The following is an 11286-nucleotide window of genomic DNA, read 5'->3' as shown; positions in this document are numbered from 1 at the left end:
TTTGTGAGTGCACAAAGGGGCCTAAGCCAAGGGATTTTGAAGAGACTTGTGTTTCTAAGTTTAATTAAAGAAACCATTCCCTTTGTTCAGAATATATGCAATTGACATGGAATCTAGTTTTACTTGCCAAATTTTTATATTTAAAATACAAGTCCCAGTAGCTAGAATTCATCTTGTACAACATTAACACAGGCAAAGCTCAATAAATAGTTACATCCTTTGATTCCCAATTTTTTTCTTCCCTAACTTGAAATGAATCATGGAAAATACTCAAAACTCTTCCCTATACTTATGATTACAATTATGAAACTTCAAGAGATTTGTAATTTTAGGCCCAAATTACAAGGTACACATAACAGCAGAGAGAGCACAGGACAAATTAAGTGCCCAAAACTGAAAAATCCCAGAGAACTGGTTACACACCAAAAAGGTTTTTTTCAGGAAGGCACTAATAGACTAAAATGTTTTCTTCTATGCCTGCTTAAATAAAATTCTGTTAAGGGTTTTTGCCATTAGTTTCAGTTACAGGGAGCCAAACAGACTTCAGAATACCTTTCCCCCCAAAAGTCTTGAACTTTCACATGTAGTTGAATAACTGCAGCTAAAGAGAAATCGCATTTACATTTATGTTTATAACAAAGAGAAAATATAATAGGCTTTTAACTCCAAACAAAAATTGCATACAAATATAAAAATACAAAAATGTTTAGAACTTAAAACACAAAGCTCTACATATTGGAATAATCTAAAATGCAAGAAGAAAATTTGGATGCAATGGTCTTAATCCAACAATTTCATTAATCTATATTTGTTGGGTTACCACAAGGGAGGGATCCAGTAGTTTTTCACTGTCCAATGCAAATCACACATGTGTTCTGTCTCTTGTGCTACACCTGTGTAACAGCGACATTCAGCTCAATTATGCTATTGGAGCATTTCATTCTTTTATCATCATGCTGTCTCTAGGCCTATTTGTCTTCAGCTACACTAAACCTTAGCACAATGAAAGATGTCAGTTACCTTGAATATATTCATAAGGTTCAAGCCAAATCTATAAGCTGCAGTTTTATCAAATACCATCAAGTAATGTAGACCCATATAATATTTTAGATGTGTTTATTTCCACTAGATGTGGCAATAGTGGCTATTGGTGCCAAGACAAACTAAATCCTGCTAAAAGACGTTATGTGTTTAAGACTGAAGGTAGATGAGAACGAACAGCTTTAATACCCTCTGCCATAAAACTTTACTTTTAAAAAAGGATAGTGTTGATAGTGTTTCAGCAATAAGAATAAAACAGCGTTAAAGATGTAATATTACTCACATTCTAACTCTATTTAATAAACAGCAATACTAATGTGGATTAAATGGTTGTCTTTCAATTTGATAGTATCTTAATTAAAAATATAAGGAAAAGTTTCTGCTAGCATTCAAAGTAAAGTTTCAAACTATCAATATATGGAAGCACATTTCTAATTTTTGCACTTCAGCAATCAACTACAGGTCTACTTGTGTGCAGCTTCTATTCCCCTTAAAGGGTTACAGAGGATAGCGAAACTAAAGTAGAATATGGAAAGTTATTCTTTTGGTAATTTCTTTGCGTGCTGATGATTACTGCATGAATCTGTTGCAAACTGACAAAAGAACACTAACAAACATTCATCAAGACGGACTCTTGATTACAAAAACATCAAAAATACTGATTTACCTTTTGTTATTATTTTTTGCTCTTTTCTAATATTGATACATATGCAAGACCCATCTCTAGGAGTGAAACAAGCTACAGAGTTTACATAGTTTGAAAACAGAATTATAGAGCTAAAATACCACATCCAGAAGTTTTTAGGTTATGTTTGAATGTACTAAATGATTTTACAGTACTCTAGTTTACAGATTGTATGCAGATTAGAATCGGAAGTAGTCTAGTAAGACTTGACTTATACACAGTGTTCTCCCTCTAAGAAAATAGCTTTAAGGAGATAAGCAACTCATTTATTACAGAAGAGGAGCTGGAAAGTTGAGTGCAGCAGCATTTAACTTAAACTGATTAAAGAGACAGTAACCTTTTCTCTGTCTTCATATAAGAATAGTTGTAAAAAGAAAATTCTTTTAAAAGGTACCACTTCCAATGTCTTTATTTTCCATAACCTTGTGAAATTAAATGCACAAAGCTACAAAATTAGCAAATGCTTTGAAATCTGTATACAAAACATAAATTACCTCTACTTTTAAACTCATTTTGTGCACCCAAAATAGCCTTAGACCACTCTAAAAAAGGAAACTGTTCCTTTAATATCATACCCTCCTGTTTCCCCAACACCCTAGATCTTAGTACAGAACTAATCTTCTTGTTCACGGACATTTCCAAGGTGGGATTTCATGTTCCTTTCCCATAGCTTCTGGTTGTCCGAAAATCCATGCTTTCCTTTGTTGAAAGAATTTGGTCCTGCTGAAGTTGGAGTATCCCTGTGGTAAAATATACCAAAGGAACTGGTTAATTTGAACCAGTATCAGTCATGTTTCAGAAATTTTAGTGCACATGGCTAAATCTTTTAACATAGACTGTACTAGTAGGTACTTTCAGAGGTCTGTTACACAGAAAAAAGCAAGATGTCACATTTTTCATTGTGATTGTTAGGAATAAGGCAAATTCAAAGATGCCTCTCCAGAGCAATTCTCACATGGAGGATACAGCGACTGAAGCAGATCTCCTTAATATCTCTAGAAAACACCAGGTAATGCCACTATGTTCAAGTTTCACAAATAATTAAGTAGTTAACTTGAATACACTCACTGAAATCTTGCATCACACTAGCAGAGACTTTACAATTATCTATGGGTAACTTCTCCCTCATCCCAACTGCTTCCTCACTGTAGACCTATTGCCAAGTTACACTGCTCTTGAATAGAGAGAGAAGCAGGGTTTGTCTCTAGTTCAATACTGCTCCTTCCTCTGCCAGGCTCAAGAATAGCTACAATGAGCCTACAGATAGATTGTGTTTGGCAGCTTCCAACTCTTGTCATATGCCAAGGTGGGGCCTTGGTAAAGAAGATATTGGATACCTCCTTCTGCAAAGTCTGATGGCTATACTCAGGTCTAACCCAATTATGACTTCATATGTTGCCTACAAGATGTGGGCCACTAGGTAGTGGAGGCGACAAAGAAAGGACTATTTGGTGTTCTGGTGTATTTAATACTCTCTGAGTGACACAGGAAAGGTACAAGGTATTGCAGGTTGCAAGATGTTGCAGGTTCTGTCCTTGGCACCTCTAAGTAGAAGACTTGCATATTTAACCTTGGATAATTGTGCTAGGTGGTAGGAACAGAGTTAACTGACTCAGTAGAGGAAAATTTCTATGATAGGAGTTGTATCTATATAATGAAATGTCACAGCCAGTGAACTGAATTTGCTACATTAGCTGCCATGAAAACTCCGTTTTGGTTTACTATAATGAGGGGGGGAGGCTAAATTAGTTTGAAAAATATTGTACTCAGATACAAAACCTAAATTTGGGGGGGGGGGGATGATAACGAGAAAAGTAAGGGATCAATTCTGGCTGTAGTTAGTTAAATCTGTGACAGGTTTTACATTTTTCTTGTAACAGAAAACAAAATTATAAAATGTTTTTGGACATTCATTCAATTATCAACATGCAAGAAATCCTGCAGATATTCCACTCCTTCCCACAAATGAACATGAGTTACTCTACCTTCCAATGTTCTTCATACGCATTTTAGCTTCTGGGGGCATCTCTTCAGGTTCACTCTAGTTACAAAGACAATATGAACAGAAGAAATAACTACAAATGCTAACTATTGATAATTTCCTGTCAATGCAATACATGACAAGTCTAATTCAACTTAAAGTACTTTGTTTGCATGTGGGAAGCAAAGTATATCTCAATATCCAGGCTCAGAAATTCAATTGGATATAGGTGGGGCTCATGTGCCTTTTTCAAAATTCTCATATTTCTCAAACACAACAATGTTGACAACATTACCAATAGCATACCGCCCCCCCAAATATATATAGATAGGTAAAGGAAGGGAGGGAGAAAGAAGGATTTTCCCGATAAATCAAAAACCTTTACATTTCTCCTATACTCAGATGCAGAGATCTAGGCTCAGAAATTCAACTCAGATAGCAATTGAATTAATATATAGATACCAGATGGCACTGATCATTTTTAGTTAGAGAAGTGGAAGTACAGACAATCACCTCTACCAGGTATGAAAGAGAACATCAAGAAGATGCATCAGAGTTTTTACAATATGCCATGTATGTGCAAGAATGTGAGAAATGCCAGAATTCTTGCATGTGAACAATCAAGTTCACAGAACGACTACAGGTTCCCAAAAGAACATTTACATATTTTCCATTTTATGAAAAACATAAGCCAGTTTGATCAGTAATCTGATAGACACACAACTCAGACTCTCTCTACCTAATTTAATTAGGTTTCCATTCTATGAGGAATTATTGACTTACATCATCATCTTCATTGAAGATTGCTGCTACAGAAATTGGTTTTGCAGCTAGGTTGGGAGTAGGCTCTTTAGGTTTCTGCAAGGGATCACAATTATGTTATTACTGTCAGAAATTCAAATGCAAATTGGTAATGTAAGGAACAATGCATGCTGTAGAGAATTATTATGATACCAATCTTAATTATTGCATGGTAAGTATTACAGAACTTTAACACTAGTTCCCAGTTCTCCAAGAGCCATTTCGGAACAGGAATCTTCCCTCTCCTCCCCATTGCTTGGCAAAAGAGACCAACACCATATGCAGGCCAGCCACTTGAAAAATATTTAAAATGCAAATGAACTACCTAAACAAAGAATAAGATCCAAGTGCATGCTGGGATAACTTCTCCTGTATCAATTTGCTAAGACTCTTCTCCAAGTGCCCCTGATGTCAAGGGTACCAGTAACCAAACAGGCTGTCTATTCAATGGTGCTTCCTCTTCTGTGTAATGCCCTCCCAAGGGAAGCACGTCTGCCTGCTCTGCTATTATTTTGATGCCAGGCAAACACTCCTAAATGCCAATGAAGCGTGTTTTTGATTCTTTCAAGCTGTTGTGAATTTTTGTTCAGTGTTGTGCTGCTTTACCATGCAAAATTTGTTTTTACTATTTCGTAAGCCTCCCTGGGAATCCTTACTGGCAGGGAATATTATTACACAGTACATATTGTTGCTGCTGTTGTTAATATAAGAAAACACTATTAAATGTTTTAGTAGCACTATCATCTCATGACTCTATTGACCAAGACTAAGCTGGATATCAATGAACACAATGCAGTACATTAAATCAAGCAGCACTTGTTATTAACATATGAATTAGCACAATGTGCATAACAACAAAATTATTTTGCTACAAACTAAGTACTAAGTAGAGACTACATTATTATATAATACATGTGTCAAACTCAAGGCCTAAGGACTGAATGTGATTTTATGTGGCCATCCAAGATGCTGGATTACAACTCCTGTACTCCCCAGCATTAAACATCATGACTAGAGCTGATGGGAGTTTATTTATTTATTTACTTTATTTCTATCCCACTCTATCTCAACCTGAGGGAGTTGTGATACAGTAATACCTGGAATCCTGCACTTTGTTCTGTTTAGTCTGAATAGTGAGGTTTGAATTTGGACAAAAAGCTTGTGGATATGATGTCTGACTTTAAAATGACATCTGGGATAAAAACAAAAGAGCACTGACCACTATGTTAATTATGATTAATCCTCTGTATCCATGGATTCTCCATTCATGGATTCAAAGGCTCTTTGAAGGCAAGCATAAGGCTGATGTGGCCCTCACTGAAAATGAATTTGACACTGTTGATATACGTAATGCATATTAGAGCAGAAGTCATCAGTTCCTCAAATATTCCAAGCAAATGTTACGACAATTAAGTAAATTCAGAAAATTTGGAAAATATATGGTAACAATGTTTTCCCAAACACTTATGGCCCAATTAAGTCTCAATATAAAATATTTTGAAGTTTTTACCTTTTTGCCAGAATTTCTACATTGTTAAAAACAAACATTTTATTCACATGAAAACAATCTAAGATCTTACATTTGCTCCAAGTTTGATGGATATTGCAGGTGGTTTTTTTGCAACCTGTGTGCCAATTGCAAATCCAACCTTGGACATTTTGGCTGGAGCTGGCTTTGTTGAGAAGTCTTCAGCTTCTTCCTCAGGTGCCTGCTTCTCCACGCTGCGACTGGAGCTTTCCCCTCCATTACTGGAAGAAACAGTCTTAGTTTTCACAGGTTTTTCTGCCTCTTCTTCAGGTCCTGGTGAAGTCGAAACAACTTACCAAGATGAGCTATTTTTACTGAGTGGACTGATGGGAGCAGCAACCTCATAAAGCACTGTTATGCAGAGGAGACTTTTGCACTTACAGTGTCAGCATCTCCACAACTGTTTATACAAAGCACACTGTAAGGATACAGACATATAGTGAAGGGAGCTCCAATCACTTGACTAATGTATAACATAAAAAAGAATCCAGTTACACAGAGAAAATATCAAAATATTTTGGATAGGCATTGAAAAAAGATGCAGCTTTAGTGAGGTATGGCACTATGGTAGTAACCGCAAGAGCCATTCAAGGCAAATCAATTTATGTGCAGATTTGTCCTTCTGGAATATTTAATAATCTGTTTCAGAACAGTCTCTTTTTACAATAATCACTGTGTCTGTCTTGGATTCCATATTCTCCTGATATATCAGTAGCTTAAATTAATAGCTGCAACAGTGCCCTCTAAATTAAAGATATGCATATTGAAAAGTTCTTGTTCAAGATGCTACAAAACTCTTGTTCTACTGTAATGAAAAACAAATGGCTCCACTTCTGCAGTTGTTATTTAAGAGGTTCAGCTCAAAAACAGCTCAACATCTTCAAAGAATATATAGCATTTGTTTATATTCAGAGATAGGAATACCAATTGTTCACGTATTTGAGCAAAATATATAACTTAGGTCTGGTGGGAATTGGAAAAACAATGGGGATTAGATAAGCAAAATCAATGAGGAACACAACCCTGAGGAAGGTACCATTCAAGCTACAGAACTATTTAAGAGGAAATTATTGAGAGCAAATGCGAAGTTAAAAGCAGTGTGTTAAATCCAGCTTAATTTGACATATGAAAAGACCTGTTGAAATAGACATGCATTACTCTTAACCAGTGGTTCTCAACCTGGGGTCCCCAGATATTTTTGGCCTTCAACTCCCAGAAATCCTAACAACTGGTAAACTGGCTGGGATTTTTGGACGTTGTAGACCAAAAACATCTCGGGACCCCAGGTTGAGAACCACTGCTCTTCACTACATGAAATCTTATTCCTTTCAGTAAGTTTTTTCTAAGACTAAATAAAACTCATTGTTTACGGCAATGTTCAATCTCTTAAAAATGTGTCAATATTTTTCTTTGATATAATACTGTGACATGACTTGCATAATTGAAGAAGTTTTGGGCCATAAATAAAACTTTCATAGAATTGTATTAAGGATTACTAAGCCTTAAACAAAAAAAGCCAGTTATTTCCCCTTTAACTATTTTAATCTCCATTGCCAAGCTAGCACTTGCCCCAAATCTTCATGCTATACGTTCTATTTGTGCTGAACTAAAGCCAAAGGAATACTAGCAGGGCAACACCAGCATAACAGATGACCCTCTTAAGCTGCAGCTCTCAGCTTTGTCTGAAAATTGGCTCTGAAGGTTTTGGGGTGCAAAGAAAAAGATGCAATAAGGAGTGGAAATTGCACACACACACACACACCCCATTTATCTGACATAAATAGTGATATCAGCTCTTATACCTTACTGGACCCCAGCCAACTCTGCATCCTCTGGATAACTGCTTTTCATTGGTTCCAAATAAAAAAAACCCAGCATTTGTTCTACAAAAATTAAACATTCTTTCATAAACAGTATATGGTCCAATTATGGACAGCAAAGATATGGAATATACATCCTCCACGGAGTCCAACATGGCTGTTTTTGTGACATAAACATTTTTGGGAGAAAGTCAAAAAGGTACCCCAGGCCTGTATTGTGCATGAGAGGTGATTCCTCCAGCCCCCCCCCCCCCCCCCCAGGCAATTTAGGCCCAGGAAATGTCTTTCTGAAAACAGGAAATTATCTAGAAACCCCAATAAAAGTCTTTAGTGGCCCTTAAAATTGTCCCTGCACCTCCATGACACTAAAAAAAACCCCTGATTTAGCCCTGCATCCCAAAGTACAGTCTGAATAGGTAGACCTTAAAATACTCCTAAAAGCAGAAAGGAGGAAACCATGAAAATGAACAAAATCTGGCTACCAGTAATAAAAAAAAACCTCTAAAATCAGGAGAGTAAATAAAGAACAACACTCAGAAAACAGAGGAATTCCAGACATGAATCAATCAGGGATATCTAACACATCAAATGATTCCCCAGGCAGGAAGCAGCCAAGCTTTGACGCTGCAAGGCTATTCAATGCTAATCAAGGTGGCCAATTGCACTATTCACATTTGCCTCAAACAGATAAGAGTTCTTTCTCCCTCCATGGACATTCCACAGATATATAAACCCCAACTGCCTAGTTTCCAACAGACCCCACAACCTCTGAGGATGCTGGCCATAGATGTGGGTGAAAGAACAGAGAGAATGCTTCTGGAACATACAGCCCGGAAAACTCATAGCAACCCAATGATTCCAGCCATGCAAGCCTTTGACAACACTTTGTTCAAATTATTAAAAATTACTGTATAAGATTATCTTTACAGTATGTGTAAAAAGTATATAAAGAAATACGAATGAATTTCTTGTTTGGACTTGTGTTCCATCTCCAAGACATCTGTTTATGTACATAAGGGAAAATGCAGGTATTTCCAAATAAAACCCAAAAATTGAACTCGGAAACATTTCAGTGAAAGGATATTCATCTCATAATATAATTCTAATTGTTTTTATTCTGATCCTTTAATTCAGGCACGGGCAAACTTGAGCCCTCTAGGTGTTTTGGACTTCAACTTCCACCATTCCTGACAGCCTCAGCCCCCTTCCTTTCCCTCTCGGCCGCTTAAGCGCTGTTAAGAATGGTGGGAGTTGAAGTCCAAAACACCTGGAGGGCCCAAGTTTGCCCGTGCCTGCTTTATCTCACGACGCTTGGATACGCAGATGGGCATCCCAAAACCGCGAGAAAAACCCAAACAAAACCAAAAAACCGAAATCAAAAATATTTCTGGTTCCCAGCATTTTGGAGAAGGGCGACTCAACCTGGGCAGCGCGCTTTAAATGGATCCATGGATTCATATGTGCCCCTGGCTTCCCAAGTTCAGCAATGCAATCCTTCAGGAGATTGCTGCGTTTTTCCTGAAGCGATGCGTTGCTGGACTTGGGAAGCCAGAGGCGCCAATCAATCACCCAACTCCTTCGGGCCATGAAGGCGAAAGGACGGACGTTATTTGTGCTGTCCATAAGAGCGCGGTGCCTTTAAGAGCGGGCCCACCACCCGAGGGAGAACGGGGATGCTTGAAGCCCACCGCCCGCCGACCCGCTCTCCCGGCCTGGAACCCCTGCAAACCCAATCCTTGCTCTAATCCCACCCCACATTCCCACCGCAGCCTCACAGGCAGGAAAAACGCTTCTGGAGCTCGAGATAACGGCGCAAGTTTTACCTTCGTCAAGCCGCGGTCGTTTCAGCTTCACCTCGCCTGCCTTGCTGTCCGCCATTTTCCCCCGCCGCCGCCTCCTCCTCGCCGCCGCTGCCTTCGCGTTCTGAGCATGCGCCGTAGCGTCCCTTTACTCCGTATGTTGAGATCTGTGCCTTGAGGCGCCGAGACTTCCGGTTTGAGAAACGTTGGTTCTTGGGACTTCAACTCCCAGCATTCCTGGCAATCGACCAAACCGGCTGGGACTTCTGGGAGTTGAGGTTTCAAAGCAAAGAGAGCCAATAAAGGGACCACAACTGGGGGGCTGAGCAGTTCAATACCAATGTGTTGTCGGAGGCTTTCATGGCCGGGATCACTGGGTTGCTGTGAGTTTTCCTGGTTGTATGGCCATTTTCTAGAAACGTTCCTCCTGATGTTTCACCCACATCTATGGCAGGCATCCTCAGAGGTTGTGAGGTTTGTTGTAAACTAGGCAAATGGGGTTTTATATATCTGTGGAAGGTCCAAGATGGCAGAAAGAACATTTGTCTGTTTGAGGCAAGTGTGACTGTTGCAATTGATCACCCTGATTAGCATTGAATAGCCTTGTAGCTTCAAAGCTTGGCTGCTTACTGCCAACGTCAACCAGAGAAGTCAGCCATAGCAGAGCACTTGATGAACCAAGCTGGACACAGCATATTATTCGAGAAATGCTGGACCACTCTAACAACTACCATGTATCTACACAGAGAAGCCATTGAAATCCACGAGCCTGTGGACACTCCAGAAGACAGGAGCAGAATTCGAAACGATTTTAACAGACTAGAGAGATGGGCCGAAACTAAAAAAAAATGAAGTTCAACAGGGACAAATGCAAGGTATTTCACTTTGGCAGAAAAAATGGAATGCAAAGATACAGAATGGGGGATGCCTGGCTCGACAGCAGTACGTGTGAAAAAGATCTTGGAGTCCTCGTGGACAACAAGTTAAACATGAGCCAACAATGTGATGCAGCTGCTAAAAAAAGCCAACGGGATTCTGGCCTGCATAAATAGGGGTATAGCATCTAGATCCAGGGAAGTCATGCTCCCCCTCTATTCTGCCTTGGTCAGACCACACCTGGAATACTGTGTCCAATTCTGGGCACCACAGTTGAAGGGAGATGTTGACAAGCTGGAAAGCGTCCAGAGGAGGGCAACTAAAATGATCAAGGGTCTGGAGAACAAACCCTACGAGGAGCGGCTTAAAGAGCTGGGTATGTTTAGCCTGCAGAAGAGAAGGCTGAGAGGAGACATGATAGCCATATACAACTATGTGAGGGGAAGTCATAGGGAGGAGGGAGCAAGCTTGTTTTCTGCTGCCCTGCAGACTAGGACGCGGAACAATGGCTTCAAACTATAGGAAAGGAGATTCCACCTGAACATTAGGAAGAACTTCCTCACTGTGAGAGCTGTTCAGCAGTGGAACTCTCTCCCCCGAACTGTGATGGAGGCTCCTTCTTTGGAGGCTTTTAAGCAGAGGCTGGGTGGCCATCTGTCGGGGGTGCTTTCAATGCGATTTCCTGCTTCTTGGCAGGGGGTTGGACTGGATGGCCCATGAAGTCTCTTCCAACTCTACTATTCTATGATTCTTAC

At 39.3% G+C, this 11286-nt stretch overlaps 1 protein-coding gene across 1 annotated transcript; it reads right to left on the bottom strand.

The window, feature by feature from the left end:
- Positions 1 to 112: 112 nt before the first annotated feature.
- Positions 113 to 9833, bottom strand: pcnp (PEST proteolytic signal containing nuclear protein). Its single transcript, XM_003219153.4, has 5 exons — positions 9680 to 9833; positions 6089 to 6309; positions 4491 to 4565; positions 3712 to 3767; positions 113 to 2466 (listed from the first exon to the last, which is right to left on the bottom strand). Exons 1-5 carry the CDS (start codon positions 9732 to 9734, stop codon positions 2340 to 2342), a joined length of 534 nt encoding a protein of 177 aa, XP_003219201.1. The 5' UTR covers positions 9735 to 9833; the 3' UTR covers positions 113 to 2339.
- Positions 9834 to 11286: the final 1453 nt, after the last annotated feature.

The sequence above is a fragment of the Anolis carolinensis genome, chromosome 3 (assembly GCF_035594765.1).
Source record: "Anolis carolinensis isolate JA03-04 chromosome 3, rAnoCar3.1.pri, whole genome shotgun sequence".
Lineage (NCBI taxonomy): Eukaryota > Metazoa > Chordata > Lepidosauria > Squamata > Dactyloidae > Anolis > Anolis carolinensis.
This window is presented reverse-complemented; position numbering and strand designations above follow the sequence as displayed.